Source organism: Cetorhinus maximus, chromosome 22 (assembly GCF_964194155.1).
Source record: "Cetorhinus maximus chromosome 22, sCetMax3.hap1.1, whole genome shotgun sequence".
NCBI classification, from domain to species: domain Eukaryota; kingdom Metazoa; phylum Chordata; class Chondrichthyes; order Lamniformes; family Cetorhinidae; genus Cetorhinus; species Cetorhinus maximus.
Genome location: NC_135900.1, coordinates 48814384 through 48836117, shown reverse-complemented (window position 1 = coordinate 48836117; position 21734 = coordinate 48814384). Strand labels below are relative to the sequence as shown.

The 21734-nt window shown below is 41.5% G+C and overlaps 1 protein-coding gene across 2 annotated transcripts in view; it reads left to right on the top strand.

Annotated features, from left to right (window-relative positions):
* The window catches only part of LOC144696683 (adiponectin receptor protein 2-like), an 88024-nt gene that overhangs the window by 48742 nt on the left and 17548 nt on the right, over window positions 1-21734 (top strand). For both annotated transcript variants that reach the window (XM_078568262.1, XM_078568261.1), the window contains exons 3-4: window positions 4420-4533; window positions 19620-19791. In XM_078568262.1, coding sequence (XP_078424388.1) covers window positions 4420-4533; window positions 19620-19791 — 286 coding nt within the window. The remainder of the gene's footprint in view (window positions 1-4419; window positions 4534-19619; window positions 19792-21734) is intronic.

Sequence of the window (21734 nt, the reverse complement as noted above, 5' to 3'; positions counted from 1 at the left end):
GTTTAACAAGGTAGTCTAACTTACTTCAAGTTTGTTAGTTCTATGTCAGAGCTTGACTCTTAATCTATATTTAAACCTGAACTTACCATGCAAACCTAATTCGCAGTTCACTCGGTCTCCGTCTCACTCAGGCATTGTCTCCTCGTGTGCCCCTTACTGATCCTTGTGTACATTAAACTTAATTAGAACATTGGTTAGACCGTGCTTGGAGTCCATAAATAATTTTGTTCTCCATATTATAAAAATGATATAGAAGCACTGGAGAAGATGCAACAGATATTTGCTAGAATTATACCATAACTGACAGGATATGCTTGTCAGGAAAAGTTATACAGGCTGGGGCTCTTTGCTCTGGGGAAGAGAAAACTGAGGGGTGACCTGACAGAGGTCTTTAAGGTTATAAAGGGTTTGATAGGTTAAATGTAAAGGAGACATTGTCACTTGTGAACAAGACCAGAATTAGAGGCCATAAATTTAAGATTGTCATTAATAATAAATTCAGCAGGAAATTTAAGAGAAATCTCTTTACACAGAGAGTGGTTAGCATCTGGAACTTGTTACCACAAGGAGTAGTTCAGGCAAATCACAGAGATTTGTTTAAGGAAAAGTTAGATAAGCACATGAGGGAGGAAAGAATAGAGGATTCGTTCCTGGGACGAAGGGATTATTTTTGTGAAGAAAGATTGAACAAGTCGGGCCTAGCAGAGAGGTCAATTACCAGGGGGCACAGATTTAAGGTGATTGGTTAAAGGATTAGAGGGGACATAAGGAAAAACATCTTCACCTAGAGGGTGGTGGTGTTTGGTGGTGGAGGCAGAAACCCTCAACTCATTTAAAAGGCAACTGCATCTGCATCTAAAGTGTTGTAACCTGCAAGGCTACGGATCAGGTGCTGGAAGGTGGGATTAGAATAGGCAGCTAGTTTTTTAAAAAATGTTTTCTTTCTCAACTGGAGCAGTCACAATGGACTGAATGCCTCTTTCTGTGCTGTAACTTTGCTATGGTTCTATACCTATTGACGTTTAGAAGAATGAAAGATGATCTAGTTGAAACATATAAAATCATGAGGGGACTTGATAGGGTGGAGATCAGGAAGATGTTTCCTCTTGTGGGGGAGACTAGAACTAGCGGGCAGAGTTTAAGAATAAAGAAGTCTCCCTTTTAAGATGGAGATAAGAATTTAACAGGATATGGAATTAGTCTATGGAATTCTCTTCTCCAGAAAGCAGTAGAGGCTGGGTCCTTAAATATTTCTAAGGCTGAGTTGGATAGATTTTTGATCGACATGGATTGGAGTCGAGGGTTGTGGGGGGCAGACAGGAAAGTGGAGTTGAGACCACATTCAGATCAGGCATGATCTTATTGAATTGCGGAACAGGCTCAAAGGGCTGAATGGCCAACTCCTGCTCCTAAGTCCTATGTTCCTAGGTTAGCTTCATGAGGTTAGATGTGGAAGCTTGTGTAGATCATTAACTCTGGCATGTACCTGTTTTGTTGAATGGCCTGTTTTAATATGTTGTAATGTTTGGAGAGATTGAAGAAGATATATTGTTTAGGTCGCAAGGGGATTTTGTTGAATACTCCTGGGTCCGGATGATATAATGCAGTGTAAGTCAGTGATTATAAAAGGAAGATGCTTATGGGAGTGACTAATACCACTGAACCCCAGAAAAATCTATCTCAGATTCTTATTTGTAATTGTGGTATTTGTTGTCGTGTCACATACACTGTGATCTTTAAATCATCTGTACAACAGCTGGTAAACTTGATTTAACGTGTTTAATTTCAAACTTTGACATGGTTTAGAGTAACTTATTAAAAACTGTTTATTAAGCATTATTTTATGTAAACTTCTTGCTGGTGTGTAAGTTTTAGCATTGAAAGGAAATCTCTTACCTGTTTATGAATCCTTATGACGCCAGATATAATATTGAGCATGTAGGATAAATATATTCCTTAATACAACAGTTCCAGTGAAATAAATACAACCCTAAATGGATTAACGAATGGGAAAAATGACTTGTATAAAGTGTGAAGGGAAAAATGGACTGGGACTTGCAGAAACACTTAAAAGGGTAATCAGAAAGGCAGAGTGTGACATGGCAAAGGACGTAGCTGCTGAAGCTAATCATAATTGACAGAGGAACCAAAGGTAACATGAGGAAATACATTTTTAAGCGGTGAGCTATGATGACTTGGAATGCACTATCTGAATCGTTGATAAAAGCAGATGCAGTAATAACTTTCAAAAGGGAATCGGATAAATAGGGGAAAAATACAGGGCTGTGAGGAAAGAACAGGGAAGTGGGACTTATTGGACATCTCTTTCAGAGAGCTCCTTCTGTGCTACGTCATTCTGTGATAACAGAAAAAAGAAATTATTCAGCACTACAACAGCAAGAGGGCAGTTAGAGGAAGAGGTGAAAACTGTAAAAGATGAAAATGGGCTTGAAGCTGAAGCTAAGCATAAAATAATGACTGACTGCTTCCTCTGAGTGTTCACAAGGGAATACATGAGTAACATGTCTTCTCTAAAAAAAAATTCCCTTGTATAATCAGTGAATTCACCATTAATGACATGCAAGTCTCAGACAGGTTAAATGGACTCCAAATAAACAAAGAGATAAAAGCAAAAAAACTGCGGATGCTGGAAATCCAAAACAAAAACAGAAACAGAAATAACTGGAAAAACTCAGCAGGTCTGGCAGCATCAAAGTTCTGTTGAAGGGTCATGAGGTTTCGAAACGTCAACTGTGCTCTTCTCCGCCAATGCTGCCAGACCTGCTGAGTTTTTCCAGGTATTTCTGTTTCTGTTTTTGTTCCAAATAAACAAATACTTGAGGATTGATGGTATCTATCCCAAAGTTGACATTCTAGGGAGGAGTTCCTTTGATATGTTGTTTATGAGGGATTTAATGGAACCTTGGACTGTACCAGTAGATTGTAAATTGGCTAATGTGTTGGCTTAGGGGTGGGGACTACAGACCATTCCTGTAAAGTAATAGAATTGAATATCAGGGATAAATATGATAATCATCTGCATCAGTAACCAAATGGATTGTGGGAAGCTTAATGTGATGTGATGTACCTCGACTTCCAAAAGGCTTTTGATAAAGTTCCAGACAAATATTTTGTAAATTCAAAAGCTGTGAGGATCTAGGATGAATGCTGGGAATGGATAAGAAACTGGCTGAAAGATTATCAGAAATATTGATTAGAGGAGTTTGTTAAAAGGTAGGGGCAAAATTGCTGAATGGGCTGCCTCTTCTCTATACTGGAACTACAACTATTTCTAATTTCAAAAAAATTGTAGACCAAACTAGAGGGGCAGTGAAAGCGACACTGGAGTTGGAAGAAGCAACGAATACAAAATAGAGTGTACAGAATATGTACCCGGTAGCTAACCAAAACGATGGCAGCTGTAATTTAATATGGGCGGATGTAAAGTGCCGTGTATCTTGGAATGCCTCTCAACAATTAGTGCAATGGGATTGTCCAATTCCGTCTGCATTTTAAAAAATTCATTTACGGGATGTGGGCGTCGCTGACTAGGCCAGCATTTATTGGCCCATCTCTAATTGCCTTTGAGAAGGTGATAGTGAACTGTCTTTTTGAACCACTGCAGTCCCTGTTATGTAGGTACACCCACAGTGCTGTTAGAGGGGGAGTTCCAGGATTTTCACCCAGTGACAGTTAAGGATGATCTTATGAAGCCAATTCCAGATAACCAAAAGCACTTGGTCCAACTATTTCCTTTGCAAGAAAACTATCCTTGGTTCAGGCTGTTGTGCAAATTTGTCTTTTCTAGGTTGAGCTCAATGATTTTGAATGATTTGACCAAAAAAAAGCAGACCTCTAGCAGCAGGTGCAGTGAGGAATTCACTGCAAGTCAGTCAGAGAATTGTACAACCAGCATTCCAAGAAAGATGCCCCGGCCAAGCAGCATTCTGTGTTGTTTTGGCCTGGCAGAAACTATAAGAATTTGGGTGATATTAATTGTTCACAAAGCCAAATAGGGTAATTATTTCACATCTGAAGATTTGAAAGTAATTGCAGTACCTATAACTTTTACAAGCTCACTATTAACAATTAATGCTATTTGATACTTTCACTTTTTTCAAGCAATATCCTGTATGTTTGACTATACATTGCTGTGAATGTCTTGCCTTGAGTCCATAGTTGGGACAAATGTTCTTGGTGAAAAACAGTTGAAGTAGAAGTTTTGACTGTACAAACAGGAGCCTTCATTGTCAATTTGAGAAACAATGAAGAGATTTTGAAGGATTGGGGAAATCCCTGTTTTGCCTAATAGGCTGAACTATGCATAAGTAGGGTTTAACCAACAGCAGGGTTTAACAAAGCCCTAACTAAAAACTAGGATTTTGGTAGCATTTTTGAAAGTATGCTGTTATCTTTCAGAATAACATGGAACCTGAAGAAAGTGAAACAGTTGAAGAAGAGGGATTCATGAGCATTGCTCCACTGCTACAAGCCCATCATGCCATGGAAAAGATGGAAGAGTTTGTTCATAAGGTGAGTTAATCTAAAGGCATTTACATTCTATCATTCTGAAAGAATAATTATCATTTCTTTTGTAATTACTGTCATGAAATGTTCTTGTTGGCTCTTCTAATAAACCTATTATTAAGCCTATTCTAAATTTACCTGTCATTGGTATTATCTTCTTAAAATATTTCTGTCACTTTACATTCTTGTGTACTCTTAACAGTAAATTTGATGTTATACAAAGTAAAATATTAATGTATCTAATTCTACTTTACAATATGATGCTGTGAATGTTTTCAGAAAAATTAATTTTGCAGATGATAGATGAAAGAAAGTTTCATGTATTTTGTCACTGATACAATGTCATGACTTGTCCATGACTTGATGTTGGACAAGCAGTCTGCGGCAGTCGAAAAGTTTAGAAAAATGGTGGAGAGGTAGAATTTAGGTATCACCAGCACACAGGCTGTCTAGTCCATCCATGTGAATAATGTTGCCAAAGAAAGCATAGATTAAAATAGATCCTTGCAGGATATCAGAGGTGATATTTGCAGGGTAAGAAGAGAAGTAATTGCTGGAAATGTGACAGCTGTGCTCAGATAAGGAGGAAGGGAACGATACAAGGATAGTCCCATGGAGCTGGGCAGCTAAGGATACATTTGGGAGGAGGATGGGATGGTAAACTATATGGAACACTGTAGAAAGGTGGAGAAGAATGAGGGCGGGTAGATCACCAGAGCATGTTGCCTGTGATTTTGGCTGTTTTGGTGCAGTGAGAAGGTCAGTAATAGGCTGAACAGATTCGAAAGCAAAGTTTCAGGAGGCATGGGCACAGAGATAGGAAGCACTGATCTGTTTGAAGACTTTAGAGAGGAAGGGGAGTTGTAAACAGGGCAGTGGTTAGAGCGGGGTTAAGAGTGTGATACTGCCAAATGTTTTGAAGGAGAGGCCAACTGTGCCTGAAAAGAGTTAACTACATCAGTTTAGCATAGGGACCAGAAAGGGAAGTTGAGTGGAGAAAAAATTGAGGGAGGAGATGTTTCATATGAACAAAATGAACTTGGAAAGATGGGGGGTAGGTAGGTGGAATATGGGTAAGAAGCTAAACAAGAGTATTGATCTGTGTGTGTAAGCCTGACAGTGGTTGGAGTTTGGGAAATGGAGGAAGTGATAGAGGCATCATATGAATGGCTTTAATGAAGGTAGCTACACACAGATCAGAGGCCACTTGGTAGCCTGATGATGGGAATCCAGAGTCTGGTTGAAAAGGGAAGTTGATCAAGTGGCTGTAGTTGAGGTGTTGCTGGGAAGTCAATCTAGCTGGTGGTGCGAGGCCAGGGGCTTCTTTGTCAGTTTGGGCTCTGAGATTGCTGAGGTGAATGGTGACAAACTGCATAATAAAATATTTTTAGATGTGTGTATTTGGCTGTTTCAATTTCTGTTCCTCCTAATTTGACTAGGTTCCACACAGCTGTTCAATTCTGTTCCATACTTACAGCAGCCTATTAAATTTTTCATGGATCCAATCAAACTAAAGAAAAATTTCAGCCATTTCAAACTTTTTCAGCTCAGCCTCTTTTCCAGAATGCCTGCCAAGATGATGTCACACAATCATTTGATCCTAAATTCACATGGTTGCATTTTGTTCCAACTGTACCAAAGGAAACATTATTTTGGATAGGCAGAGAAAGCAAGAGCAGCTACTTCAAATTTGGTCTGTGGTCAGGGACAGGAGGGTGCGACTACTAGTGAGACAGGTATGGAGATCCAGAAGGTAGAATTGGGGGAGCCTCAGCCCTTGCATGTCCAAGCTACGAGGTTCTTATAACCTATGCGGATAAGCGCAGGGACTGCAAGGAGGATGAGTAAACTAACCACATCACCTCGGTACAAGTGGTGAATCAAGGTGGGGGAATAAAAAGGAATATAGTAGTGGCAGGGGAAAGTATAATTAGGAGGATAGGTACTGTTTTTTGCAACTGAGAGCGTGAGTTCTGAAGGAAGTGTTGCCTGCACAGTGCCAGGGTTAAGGACGTCTTGGGGTGGGAGAGGAATTTGGAGTGGGAGGGGAGAAATCCAGTTGTCATAGTCCACACAGTCCTGCCTCTGTTGTCGGTACATAAGAAATAGGTTCTGCTGAGGGAGTATGATCAGCTAGGGGCTAAATTTAAAAAGCAGAACCTCAAAAGGTAATCTGAAGTAATCTTAATTGCTACCTGAGCCATGAGCAAATTTTTACAGGGTCATAAGATCTGAGAGTTGAATGCATGGCTCAAAGATTTGTCTGGGAGAAATGGGTTTCAGTCTTGACCACTGGCACCTGTACTGGGGAAAGAGGAAGCTGTTCTGTTAGGAAAGCATTCATGGGAATTCTGCTGGGACCAGTCTCTTGGCGAATCATAACTAGGGCAGTGGATAAGGCTTTAAATTAAAAGTGAGGGGGATGGGGGGGGGGTTCAGGTGAAGGAAACTTAAAAATTAAAGAGAAAAGGTAAGGCAAAAATGCAGGGTAGCAATATGGGTAATGGTAATCAGAAAGAGACAGAACATGCAAACATTTGAATGCACAAGCAAATGGGGTCAGAGCAGGAGAAAAGGATAAAAAGACATAACGGCTGTGTATCGGAATCCATGCAGCAGTCATACATGATAGATGAATTGATGGCACAAATAGAAAGAAATGGGTATGATCCGATAGCCTTTACAGAGATGTGATTGCAAGGTAATCAAGGATGGGAACTGAATATTCAGGAGTTCTTGACATTTTGAAAAGATAGGAAGAAAGGAAATGTCGATGGGGTAACTCTGTTAGTAAAGGCTGGGATCATTACAGTAGTGAGAAATGAGCTTGGCTCAGAAGACCAAGATGTCAAATCAGTTTGGGTGACGATAAAAAGCAGCAAGGGAAAGAAGCCCTTGGAGAAATGATCTGTAGGCCCCCTAACAGTAGCTACATTGTAGAACAGAGTTTATATTGAGAAATAATGGGGGCTTTTAAATAGTGTACTGCAATAATCGTGGGTGACTTTAATCTTCCTTTAGATTGGACAGATCAAATTAGCAAAAGTAACGTTGAAGGTGAGTTCATAGTGTGCTTAGGACAGTTTTTTTAAAACAATACATTGTGGAATTAACCAGGGAACAGGCTATTTTGGACCTGGTAATGTATAATAATACATGTTGAATTGGTGATCTCAGAGTAAAGGATTCTCTAGGAAAGAGTGATCATAACATGAAATTTATTATTTAGTTTGAGGTGAGGAACTTGGGTCTGAAACTAGTGTCTTACCCTTGTAATTGCCTTTAGCCAACTCAGTCTTCATAAACTTAAAGTAGACTGCGGGTAAGATGGTAGATGAGCAGTGGCAGACATTTAAGGAGATATATCCGAATTCTCAACAAAAGTATATTCCATTGAGAATGAAAGGCTTTACAACAAGGATGCACCATCTGTTGCTAACTAAGGGAGTTAAGGATAGTACCAGATTGAAAGAAAAGGCATGAAATGCAATGTTGCAAAGATTAGTGTTGGGCCAGAAGATTGGGGAAATTTTAGAAACCAGCAAAGGATGACTAAAAAATAGTAGAAGGAGCAATCAGGTTGAGAGTAAACTAGAAAATATAAAACAGCTTCGACAAGAATATAAAAAGGAAGAGAGGAGCTAAAGAAAACATTCATCCTTAGAGGATGAGACTTGGAGGGGAACCTGTAGATGTGGGGTGCATGGATTTCCAAAGGCATTTGATAAGGGGCCACATCAAAGATTACTACACAAAATAAGAGCTCATGGTGTAGGGAGTAACATATTAGCATGGATAAAGGATTGGTTAGCTAACAGGAAGCAGAGAGTATGGATAGAGTATGGATGGGTCATTTTTAGGTTGGCAAGCTGTAACTAATGGAGTGCCACAGGGATCAGTGCTGGGGTCCCAACTATTTACAATTTATATCAATTACTTAATGGGGAGACCAAATGTATGGAAGCTAAATTTGCCAATGATACCAAGATAGATAGGCAAGTAAGTTGTCAAGAGGAGGTAAGGAATCTACAAAGGGATGTGATGGGTTAAGTGAGTGGACAAAAATTTGGCAGATGGAGTATAATGTAGGAAAATGTAAACTTGTCCACTTTGGCAGGAAGAATAGAAAAGCAGTATACTATTTAAACGAAGAAATTGAAGAACTTGGTGGTACAGAGGGATCTGGGTGTCCTGGTACAGGAATTACAGAAGTTAGTATGCAGGTACAAGAAGTAATTTGGAAGGCAAATGGAATGTTGGTGTTTATTGCAAGGGGAATGGAATATATAAGTAGGGAAGTTTTACTGCAGCTGTACAGGGCACTGGGGAGACCATATCTGGAGTACTGTGCATAGTCATGAATGGTGGTGCACAATTAAACAACTCACTGGGGGAGGAGGCTCCACAAATATCCCCATCCTCAATGATGGGGGAGCCCGGCACATCAGTGGAAAAGATGAGACTGAATCATTTGAAACAATCTAGCACAAAGGAAGATGGCTGTGATTGTTGGATGTCAATCATCTCAGTCCAAGGACATAGCTGTAGCAGTCCTTAGGGTAGTGCCTAGACCCAACCACCTTCAGCTGCTTCATCAATGACCTTCCTTCCAATGTTAGGTCAGAAGTGGGGATGTTCGCTTATGATTGCACAGTGTTCAGCACCATTTGTGACTCCTCAGACACTGAAGCAGTCCATGTCCAAATAAGCATGACCTAGACAATATCCACGCTTAGGCTGAAAAGTGGCAAGGAACATTTGTGCCACACAAGTGCCAGGCAATAACCATCTCCAACAAGGCACAACCTAACCATCGCCTCTTGACATTCAGTGGCATTATCATCGTTGAATCCCCCACTACCAACATCCTGGGGGGGTTACCATTGACCAGAAACTGCACTGGACTAGCCATATAAATACTGTGGCTACAAGAGCAGATTAGAGGCTAGGAATTCTGCGGCAAGTAACTCTTCTCCTGACTCCTCAAAGCTTGCCCACCATCTACAAGGCACAGGTCAAGAGTGTGATGGAATATTCTCTGCTTGCCTAGATGAGTGCAGCTCCAACAACATTCAGGACAAAGCAGCCCGCTTGATTGGCACCCCATCCACAAACATTCAATCCCACCACCACCGACACAGAGTGGCAGCAGTGTATACCATCTACAAAATGCACTGTCGGAACTGGCCAAGCCTCCTTAGATAGCACCGTCCAAACCATGACCACTACCATCTAGAAGGACAAGGACGGCAGACACATAGGAACATCACCACCTGGAATTTCACCTCCCAGCCACTCACCATCCTAACTTGGAAATATAATGTTCCTTCACTGTTGCTGGGTCAAAATCCTGCAACTCACTCCCTGACAGCACTTTAGGTCTACCTGCAGCACATGGACTGCAGCGGTTCAAGAAGGCAGCTCACCTTCACTTTCTCGTGGGCAATTAGGGATGGCCAACCAATGCTGACCCAGCCAGTGATGCCCACATCCTGTAAATGAATTTAAAAAAAACAATGTTAGAATGCAAGGCCAGCAATAATTAGGAAGGCAAATTGTGCTTATTGCAAAGGGGATGAAGTATAAAAGTAGAGAAGTCTTGCTGAAGTTGTACAGGGTGTTGTTGAGACTACCCCTAGAGTACTGTGTACAGCTTTGTTCTCATCATTTAGGGAGGGAGTGCTTGCATTGGAGGCAGTTTGGAGATGGTCCACTAAATTGATTCCTGGGATGAAAGGGGAGGGTTTGACTTATGGGGAAGCGATGGTGTAGTGGTAATGTCACTAGACAAGCAATCCAGAAGTTCAGGCTAATGCTCTGGGGGCACAGCTTCAAATCCCATCACAACAGCTGGTGGAGTTTAAATTCAATTAATAAATTTGGAATTAAAAATAAGCTAGTCTCGGTAATAGTGAATACAAAACCATTGTCGATTGTTGCAAAAACCCATCTGGTTCACTAATGCCCTTTAGGCAGTGAAACACCCTTACCTGGCCTGGCAAACACGTGACTCCAGAACCACAGCAATGTGGTTAAATCTGAAATGGCCTAGCAATCCACTCAGTCTTGTCAAACTGCTACAAAGCCTAAAAGGAATGAAACCAGGCGGACCACCTAGCATCAGCTAGGCACCGGAAATGACAATAGCACACCTAGCTCTGTCCACCCTGAAAAGTCCTCCTTACTAACATCTGGGGGTTCGTGCCAAAATTGGGAAAGCAGTCCACAGACTAGTCAAGCAACAGTCTGACATAGTCATACTTGAGGAATCATACCTTAAAATGTCCCAGGCATCACCACCACCCCCATCCCTGGGTATGTCTTGTCATACCGACAGAACAGGTACACCAGAGGTGATGACACAGTGGTATAAAGCCGGGAGGCAGTTGCCCTGGAAGTCCTCAACATCAACTCTGGACCTAATGAAGTCACATGGCATCAGGTCAAACAGGGACAAGGAAACCCCCTGCTTGTTACCACCTATTACACCTCTCCAGCTGATGAATCAGTACTCCTCCATGTTGAACACCACTTGGAAGTAGCACTGAGGGTGGCAAGGGCACAGAATGTACACTGGGTGGGGGACTTCAATGTCCATCGCCAAGAGTGACTCAGTAGCACCACTTATGACCGAGCTGGCTGAATCCTAAATGACATAGGTGCAAGACTTGGTCTGCAGTGAGTGGTGAGGGAACCAAAAGAAGGAAAAACCTACTTGACATTGTCCTCACCAATTTACCTGTTGCAAATGCATCAGTCCATGACAGTATTGGTAGGGGTGATCACTGCAGAGCCCTTGCGGAGATGAAGCCCCGTCTTTACATTGAGGATACCCTCCAATATGTGGCACTACCACCCTACCAAATGGGATAGATTTCAAACAGATCTAGCAACTCAAAACTGGGCATCTGTGAGGCGCTGTGAGCCATCAGCAGCAGTGGAATTGTATATAACCACAATCTGTAACTTCATGGCCCAGCATATCCCCCACTCTGCCATTACCATCAAGCCAGGGGATCAACCATGAAGATTGGAGGAGGACATGCAAGGAGCAGCAGCAGGCATGCCTAAAAATGAGCTGTCAACTTGGTGAAGCTGTAACACAGGACTATTTGCATGCTAAGCAACATGCGATAAACAGAGCTGAGCGATTCTACAACCAATGGATCAGATCTAAGCTCTGCAGTCCTGCCACATCCGTTCATGAATGGTGGTGGACAATTAAACAACTAACTGGAGGAGGAGGAGGTTCCATAAATATCTCGATAAAAACAAAAAACTGCGGATGCTGGGAATCCAAAACAAAAACAGAAATACCTGGAAAAACTCAGCAGGTCTGGCAGCATCGGCGGAGAAGAACAAAATTGACGTTTCGAGTCCTCATGATCCTTCAACAGAACTAAGTAAAAATAGGAGAGGGGTGAAATATAAGCTTATATTTCACCCCTCTCCTATTTTTACTTAGTTCTGTTGAAGGGTCATGAGGACTCGAAACGTCAACTATGTTCTTCTCCGCCGATGCTGCCAGACCTGCTGAGTTTTTCCAGGTATTTCTGTTTTTGTTTTCCATAAATATCTCCACCCTCAATGATGGGGAGCCTAGCATATCAGTGCAAAAGAGAAGGCTGAAACGTTTGGAACCATCCTTAGGCAGAAGTGCAGAGCAGAAGATGCATCTCGGCCTCCTCCTGAGCTCCCCAACATCACAGATGCCAGTCTTTAGCCAATTCAATTCACTCCATGTGATATCAAGAAATGGCTGAAGCCACTGGATTCTGTAAAGGCTATGGGCCTAACAACATTCCAGTAGCAATACTAAGATTTATGCTCCTGGACTAGCCATACGATTAGCCAAGCTACAACGCTGGCATCTGTCCTGCAATGTGGAAAATTGCCCAGGTATGTCCTGTCCACAAAAAGCAGGACCAATACAACCTGGCCATTTACCGCCCCATCAGTTTACTCTCATTCATCAGCAAAGTGATGGAAGAGTTTGGCGACAGTGATATCAAGCAGCGTTTAATCAGCGATAACCTGCTCACTGACGCTCAGTTTGGGTTCCCAAAGGACCACCCAGCTCCTGACTTGAGTACAGCCTTGGTCTAAACATGAACAAAACAGCTGAACTCGAGGTGAGGTGAGAGTGACTGCCCTTGACTTCAAGGCAGCATTTGACCAAGTATGGCATCAAGGAGCCCCAGCAAAACTGGAGTCAATGGTTATAATGGGGAAAAGTCTTCACTGGTTGGAGTCATACCAAGCGCAAAGGAAGATGGTGCAATTGTTGGAGGTCAATATTCTCACTCCCAGGGCATCACTTCAGGAATTCCTCAGGATTGTGTCCTTGTACCAACCATCTTCAGCTGCTTCATCAATGGCCTTCCTTTAATCATAGGTCAGAAGTGAGGATGTTCGCTGATGACTGTGCAATGTTCAGCACCATTCACGACTCCTCAGATACTGAAGCAGTCTATGTCCATATGCAGCAAGAACTAGACAGCATTCAGGCTTGGGCTGAAAAGCGGCAAGTAACATTTGTGCCACATAAGTGCCCGGCAATGACTATCTCCATCAAGAGAGAATCCAACTATCTCCCCTTGACACTCAATGGCATTGCCAACGCTGAATCCCCACTTTCAACATCCTGGGGGTTAACATTGACCAGAAACTGAACGGGGCCAGCCATATAAATACTGTGGTTGTAATTTCATGGCGGGCAACTCACCTCTTGATTCCCTAAAGTCTGCCCATCATCTACAAGGCACAAGTCAGGAATGTGATGGAATATTCTCCACTAGTCTGGATGAGCGCAGCTCCATCAACACTTGAGAAGCACGACAAAATTCTGGACAACGCAGCCCTCTTGATTGGTGCCCCATACACCACCTTCAGCATTCGCTCCCTCCACCACTAACGTACGCTGGCAGCAGTGTATACCATCTACAAGATGCACTGCATCAATTCACCAGGGTTCCTTCGACAGCACCTTCCAAACCAACAACCACTACCATCTAGATGGACAAGAGCAGAAAGACACATGGGAACCCCACCACCTGGAAGCATCCCCTCCAAGCCACTCACCATCCTGACTTGGAACTATATCGACATCCCTTCACTGTCACTGGGTCAAAATCCTGGAACTCCCTTCCTAACAGCACTGTGGGTGTACCTGCACCACATGGACTGCAGCGGTTCTAGAAGATGGCTTACCACCACCTTTTCACCGGCAATTAGGGATGGGCAATAAATGCTGGCCCAGCCAGCGATGCCCACACCCTGTGAAAGAATAAAAAAAATTAGGAAAGATTGAGCTGGTTGGGCCCACAATCGAAGTTTAAAGGAATGTGTGGTGACCTTAAAGAAACATGTAGGATTATTTAAGCAGTTGACAGGATTGGTGAGGAGGTTCCCTTTGGGGTTGCCCATTTAATAATAAAATGAGGAATCTCTTCTCTCACAGCGTCATGAATCTTTGGAATTCTCTAACCCAGAGAGCTGTGGAGTCATTGAATATATTTGAGGCTGAAATAGACAGGTTATTGAACTGTAGGGAAGTCGAGGATCATGGGGAACAGGAAGGGAAGTGAAGTTGAGTCCAAAATCAGATTGGCTATGATCTTATTGAATGACAAGAGGTCAAATGGCCTACTGCTCCTATTTCTTCTTATTCATTGTTTACAACAGATCACATTAAATTGCATCACCAATTGAATTTCCTGTGTCTGCATTTCCATGAGCAAGCTTTTCTTGTGAGTAGTCGCAATGATTATTCACTCTGCTAAGTAGAATTTGATTGCCAATTCATAAGCATTTTATTAAAAGTTGCAATCAATGTGTAAATTGTTCCTATAGTCCCAATAGTTTTTCTGTTTAGAAATGAATTTGCGTCCAATTGTTGCTTTTCATTTTATAACAATGCAGTATTATGATCAGTTTATGATCAATAATTTGTACAGGCTAGTAGTCGGCTCGTAGTAGTAAACTTAGTGAAATGTATAAATTACTTGCCCTTAGGCTTGCAGCAAGTTTGGTGGTGGTGGTGTCAATTTCCTCCTTGTACTGCAGTGGTCTCAAGTTCACTCAACAGTCACAGCAAAATGAGTCTAATTACATTCAGTTTCTCTATACTTAAATCACTGGTTCCAAAGTAAAATAGCCTGTTCTTGGTTTTATGAGTCTTGCAGGAGTACATACTGAAACGTACCAAAATAACTCTTATTTACACTATTAGGTATGAACTATTTATTTAAAATTGAGAGGAGTAGCATGCATAAAGTTAAAAGAACCACCAAATGAATTTGTTCTCCATTTTTGTGTAATCCCAACTTTTGTAACTAAATCTCCATGTGCTAGTTTTCTGGTTTGTGCACCGTACAAGTGTTCTTAAATATTTGGACTTGTTTTGGCATGTCCAGTAAATAGACACAACAATGTCACAGTACCAGGAAGGAACTGATGAGTTGATTACAAGCTCAAGGTCAAATAATTCGTACCTCTCTCAAGATTTATTACTTGTAGTATGTATTACTTTTGTTACTTTTCCCAATAGAAATGAGTAAAGTCAAGGCTCCTTATCTAAAATGGGATAGAATTATTGATGAATTTTATTTTGAGTTGCTCAACTGTGCCATAACCATGTAACCAAATATAAGTGGCGCTTAAATCTAAACACTACATTAAATACCAAATATGTCATTCTATTAAAGTAAAACTGGGTGTGGGAGTAATTTTAATTTGGGTTGCCACATTATAGGCTTGATTCCTAGGAGGCACTGTAATTAATAATACTATTTTTAAAAAAAAGGTCCTGAAACAATTTCAAGAGAATGCATCAGCAGTATTGGCCCTTATAGAATTCATTTTTAAAGCAAAAAAAAAGTGTTGATAATAATTGATAAATTTGAATAGATTAACAGCAGTTTAAGGCTCACATTGAGACTGGGGACTGGCACAAAGCAGTTTGTTTCATGTTAGGGGCCCACTATCTACTTCTCCTTCTTCAACTAGATCATTCATCATGCTAAGGCCAGAAGTGAATGGCCCAATACAGAGACCTTCGAATTGCTCATATAGACTACAGATAGATATGCAGGAAAGAACTCCAGTTTCCTATTCAAGAAGTAGAAAGTTGCATTTGTTCTGAGAAGTGCAAATCTACACTGGCAAAAGAGAACACAAATAGCTTGGAATAGTCCTAGAGTAAGTATCCAAACATCTGACGTACTTTTAGTGAAATTGAACACCAACTGTTTAACGTAAGCTAACTCAACTGACTACACAGGCAACAACTTGTGAAGATGTGCTGGAAAGGTTCTACAAAGTAAAGTTGGTACTGAAAATGGTAATAAGCAGGTAATTATAAAAAAAGACTAAAAAAATCAATGAAGTGCAAATAAGCAATGAAAATGGAGGAGGGATAAGTTAGGAAAATATTTACAAAACTGAGTCCATGTTCTTATTTTATGCTGTAACTCAGCCCACAACCCAGAAATTACAGGAAAAAAAGATTAAACTTAAGATTGCCAACCAGAGCACAACTTTGCTAAGGATTGGCTTGGCTTTAAAGATGATTAGAATGTTCAGAGATACACTGTAGAAATGACTAAGAGGCTTAAGGTGTTTAGATACAGGAAGAGAAATAGAAGAAAATATTATGCAATTTTAAAACTGAATTAATTAAAGTGGTTAGAATTTTGTGGGCCTGGAGTTATGCAAAGGACTGATTTTAATGTTGTTGCCCCTTTGGATAAATTCTAAATCAGAGCACTAAAATCTGTTAACATCAAGCTGAAATAATTGGAAACTAATTGAAACACAGGGCTACGTATAACTTTTAAATCTAAGGCACCCAAGTACATGTCTATCTGACTCTCAAAGACAAAAGCTTGGACACAATTTTTCAACACCTTGGTACAAATGTTCTGCTTCAGGACAAGGGGGGCATGTCTTCCTTTTATCCACTCTCCACTTAACTGAGACGATTCCTGGACAGCTGCACTTTTTTCACCCGGCCTGAGTCAGAAGGTCGGTCGAAGAAGGTGCAGCTGTATTTTATTGTAATAGGAGCAGATTAGCAATCCATCTGTGATTGACACTCCATGGAAGTTATGGCCCTTTGTGTCTATCTTAAATGTAGCAATTATTAGTCTCAGCACTGAACTCTTGAGTCAAACTCTGCTTAATCATTTTTAGTAGGAAGGGAAAAAACGCTGCCTACAAGAACATAAAGAATACCAGCAGGAGTAAATCATATGGCCCCTAGGGCCTATTCTGCCATTCAGTACATTTGTGGCTGATCTTCTGCCTCAAGTCCACTTTCCAGCCCGGTCCCCATATCTATGATTCCCTGAAAAATTAAAACTCTGTCTTTCACCTTTAAATTTACTCAACGATGGAGCATCCATGACCATCTTGATGAAGAAATTTCTCCTCACCTCAGTCCTAAATGATTGACACCTTATCCTGAGATTGTGCCTCTGTGCTGTAAATTCCCAAGCCAGGGAAAGCAACCTCTGTGGAAATCCTGTCAAACTCCTGCAGAATCTTGTATGTTTCAATGAAATCAACTCTCATTCTTCTAAACTCTAGAGAGTATAGGCCCAATTTACTCAGCCTCTCATCATAGGACAACCCTCTTATCTCAGGAACTAGCCTGGTGAACCTTTGCTGCACCACCTCTAATCTGCATGCAGTCCTCCAGACCTGGTCTCACCAAAGCCCTATAGTTTTTTTTATTCATTCATGGTATGTGGCATTGCTGGCTAGGCCAGCATTTATTGGCCATCCCTAATTATCCTTGGGAAGGTGGTGGTGAGCTGCCTTCTTGAACTGTTTCAGTCTTTGTGGTGTAGGCACACCAACAGTGCTGTTAGGAAGGGAGTTCCAGGATTTTGACCCAGCAACAGTGAAGGGATATTGATATAGTTCCAGGTAAGGATGATGAGTGGCTTGGTGGTGGGGAGCTTCCATTCCAGGTGGTGGTGTTCCCATGTGTCTACTGCCCTTGTCCTTCTAGATGGCAGTGGCCATGGGTTTGGAAGGTGCTCTTTAAGGAGGCTTGATGAGTTCCTGCAGTGCATCTTGTAGATGGTACACAATGCTGCCACTGTGTGTCGGTGGTGGAAGGAGTGAATGTTTGTGGATGGGGTGCCAATCATACGGGCTGCTTTGTCTAGGAAGGTGCCAAGCTTCTTGAGTGTTGTTGGAGCTGCACTCATCTAGGCAAGTGGAGAGTATTCCATCACATTCCTGACTTGTGCCTTGTAGATGGTGGACAGGCTTTGGGGAATCAGGAGATGAGATACTCACTGCAGGATTCCTAGCCTCTGACCTGCTCTTGTAGCCACAATGTGATATGGCTTGTCCAGTTCATTTTCTGGTCAATGGTAACCCCCAGGATGTTTATAGTTGGGGATCCAGTGATGGTAATGCCATTGAATGTCAAGAGGCAATGGTTAATTCTCTCTTGTTGGAAATGGTCATTGCCTGTCACTTGTGTGGCACGAATGTTACTTGTCAGCCCAAGCCTGGCTATTGCCCAGGTCTTGCTGAATTTGGACATGGACTGCTGCAGTATCTGAGGGGTCATGAATGGTGCTGAACATTATGCAATCATCAGCGAACATCCCCACTTCTGACCCTATGATGGAAGGAAAGTCATTGATGAAGCAAGCTGAATGTGGTTGGGCCTAGGACAGAACCCTGAGGAACTCCTGCAGTGATGTCTTGGAATTGAGATGATTGACTTCCAACAACCATAACCGTCTTCCTTTTGTGGCTAGGTATGATTCCAACCTGTGGAGAGTTTCCCCCCTGATTCCTGTTGACTCCAGTTTTGCTGGAGCTCCTTGATGCCACACTCGGTCAAATGCTATCTTGATTTCGAGGGTAGTCTCTCGCCTCGTCTCTGGAGTTCATATATACAATTGTATCTACTAGAATACAATGTGAGATCCCTTTAAGATTAAACTCTGCTGACACTATTGTCCAAGACCTTATAGCCTTTTATAGCTTAGCACTGCCTTTTGCAGCTTGAGGTTGATTAACCTCCTACATTTCTAAATGCTCACTAATTTTAGCAAATTTGATTGGCAAAAACTGATAGACTAACTGATCTGTAAATTCTGTGATTTATCATTCTCTCCTTACTTGAACAAGTTTGTTGCATTGCTGCTCCCCAGTCAGAATAACATAATTTGCATATTTAAAGAGGATTGAAAAATTGTGGCAAGAGCCTTTACAATCTCCTTTCTGATTATCAATGGCCTAGGATGGATGCCATCAGGGTCCTGTGACTTATCTACCTTGAGAGTCAACTCCTTCCGCCTATCTCAAATAGTTGCTCTATATTCCCATCTGGTACATACACATTCTCTCACTGACTATCAGATAAAGCTCAATTTCTGTAATGCACAGGAATAATAATAATAATAGCAAGAAACCAGAACTGCAGCATTGGGAAGAGTCTGAACGTTTTCATTCCTTGGATCTTCAGCTAATGTGTGCAAGCTCATATATTTCACCTTTTAAGAAATGAGCTCTCAAGTTTCTTCAAAGCAGCTACTGAGATGTTTGAACATAACTATGTTTTACATAAATGTATTACACTTTATTTTTGCACATTTCTCTGATTTGTGCAGAAAATGCTGTTTATTTGGTTGATGGTAATGAGGTCGGCGTTTCTTCAGTAGGTAAAATTTTGTTTCCTATCAGTTTATCTGTGTTTTGCTTAAAATATAGAGTAGAGTTTGCAACTTACAAAGTTCATGATTTAAGGTTCATGACTTAAGGTTCATGACTGATCCGGCAATCAATGAGAAAACATTGCTTTTTGACACAGGTAACATTCAACTTTGCCACCTGATGGCAAATCAAATTAGATGGCAGCCTGGTGGAGGAGATCACCTGTCTGATTTTCATGCCTGAGTTTAGCTCCAATAAAATCAAAGGAAAGTTCTACAACAGATGGGCTACCTGCTCCACCAGTTTAGTTAAAAATTACCCTCAATCTCAGATTTAGAACTGGGAAGTAGGCTGGGAAATGTACTGTTGGGAATGTATAGTGCTGCTTATTAAAACTGCTCCTGTTACAGGTATGGGAGGGACGATGGCGTGTCATCCCCCATGATGTGCTTCCTGATTGGCTGAAGGATAATGACTACCTCCTGCATGGCCACAGGCCACCAATGCCATCTTTTCGTGCCTGTTTAAGAAGTATCTTTAGGATCCACACGGAAACCTTAAACATTTGGACACATCTCATAGGTACAGTATACAGCAAAGCAGGTGACTCAGCACTAACCTACTAACCACTGGTGCATAATCTTAGAAGTGGCAGAATATAATGAATGGTTGTTGCCATAGTTCGTTGGATTTGGTGTGTTTTGGGGTTAGTGACTTAATCTTATACAGGAGGAGTTTCAGATTTTTATAGAGGAATATTGGGTGCTGCTACCCTCCCTACAGGGAGCCACTCAGCTGATACAAATGCAACAGCATGAGCAAATGGCTCTATAAAGATGGAACTCTAGACATCATGCCAGTTTAGAGGCAACTGAGGAGGAATTTTCAATACTGGCTGTGTTGTGCACTGGAGAAAAAGATTAAGCCCAAAGATGCATTTTCTGAGCTAAATAAATTTGTACAAATCAACGTTAGATCACAGTTAAGGGTACTGTACAGTTTTGGGCACCTCTTTATAGAAAGAAAATTAAAGCTATAGAGAGAGTACAGCATAAATTTAATAGGATGGGAAACTATAGTTGAGGACAAATTTGATATATTAGATAATTGCCAGTGGAGCAGAGAAGACAAAGTAGATTTTACGGAATTTTTTTTTAGAATTCTAAGGCTTTTAATGTGAATAGGGCAAGACTATTTATGATGCTTGGGCAGTTGATTTACAAAAAGGGTGTTGGGAGCATAGATTGCTATGTCACAGAGCAATTGAGGCAGAGACTATTAGGGGCAGGATTTTACGGCCCCTTCTGCCTGGCAGGATATTGGGTCCTGCTGAACTGAATGGAGATTTAAATGGCTCGCCACATCCGGCGGGGGGAGATGTGCCGCGCGCGGCTGGGCCGTAAAATCCTGGCCTAGATCTTTTAATTGGAAATTAGTTAAACATTTGAAGCATATGAAAATGCAAGACTGTGAGGAGAAAGTGCGTTAATGGGATTAGTTTTGCTGGCTACATTGAAGAGTGGGCATAGACACAATGGGCTGAATGGCCTCATTTGCTGCTGTAAACTACTATGGCTCTTAAATTGTCAGCTTGGTTCAATGATAGCAATTTCACCTCCAGAAAGTTTTGAGTTGAAGCCATATGCTGGGCTTGATAATGTTATAGAGTCATTATGACACAGAAGGTGGCCATTTGGCCCATCAAGCCCATACCAGCTCTCTATGGAGCAATCCAATCAGTACCATTTGTCTGCTTTATCCCTGTGGCTCTGCAAGCTTATTTCCTTCAAGTGTCCATTCAATTTCCTTTTGATATCTTCCATCACCCATGTCGGAATCAAGTTCCAGACCATTACCACTTGCTGCATAAATAAGTTCTTCATATCCCCTCTGCATCTCTTGTCCAAAACCTTGGGGGATTTGTGTCCTCTAGTCCCTATACCGTCGGCTAATGAGAACAGCTTTTCTTTATCTACTCTACAAAAACTCATAATCTTGCAGACCTCTATCAAATCGCTCCTCATTTGCTCCAAGACGAATAATCCCAGCTTCTCCAATCTAACCTTGTAGCTAAAATCACTCTTCCTGGATCCATTCTGGTAAATCCCTTTGCACCCTCTCATGGACTCTCACATCTTCCTAAAGTGTAGTGACCAAACCTGGATTCAATATTCTTGTTGCGTCCTAACCAGAGCTTTAGAAAGGTTCAGCATAACTTCATTGCTTTTGTACTCGATGCCTCTAATTTATGAAGATGTATCCAAATTTATTGTGTAAGCAAGGCTGATACTTTACCACAATACTGAGGGAGTTCGGCATTGTTGGAAGTCCTGTGTTTTGCCCCTTGGCACTGCTCAAAAAGGAGCAGGGGAGTTTGACTTGTGTCCTGACTAATGTCTCTCAACCGACACAAATAAAAACTGATTAACTGGCTATTTATAATGTTGTTTATGGCACATTTTTACTTGTGAACAAAGTGGCTGCCATGTTTGTTTACAGAATAACAGTGCTACCCTTCAAAGGTT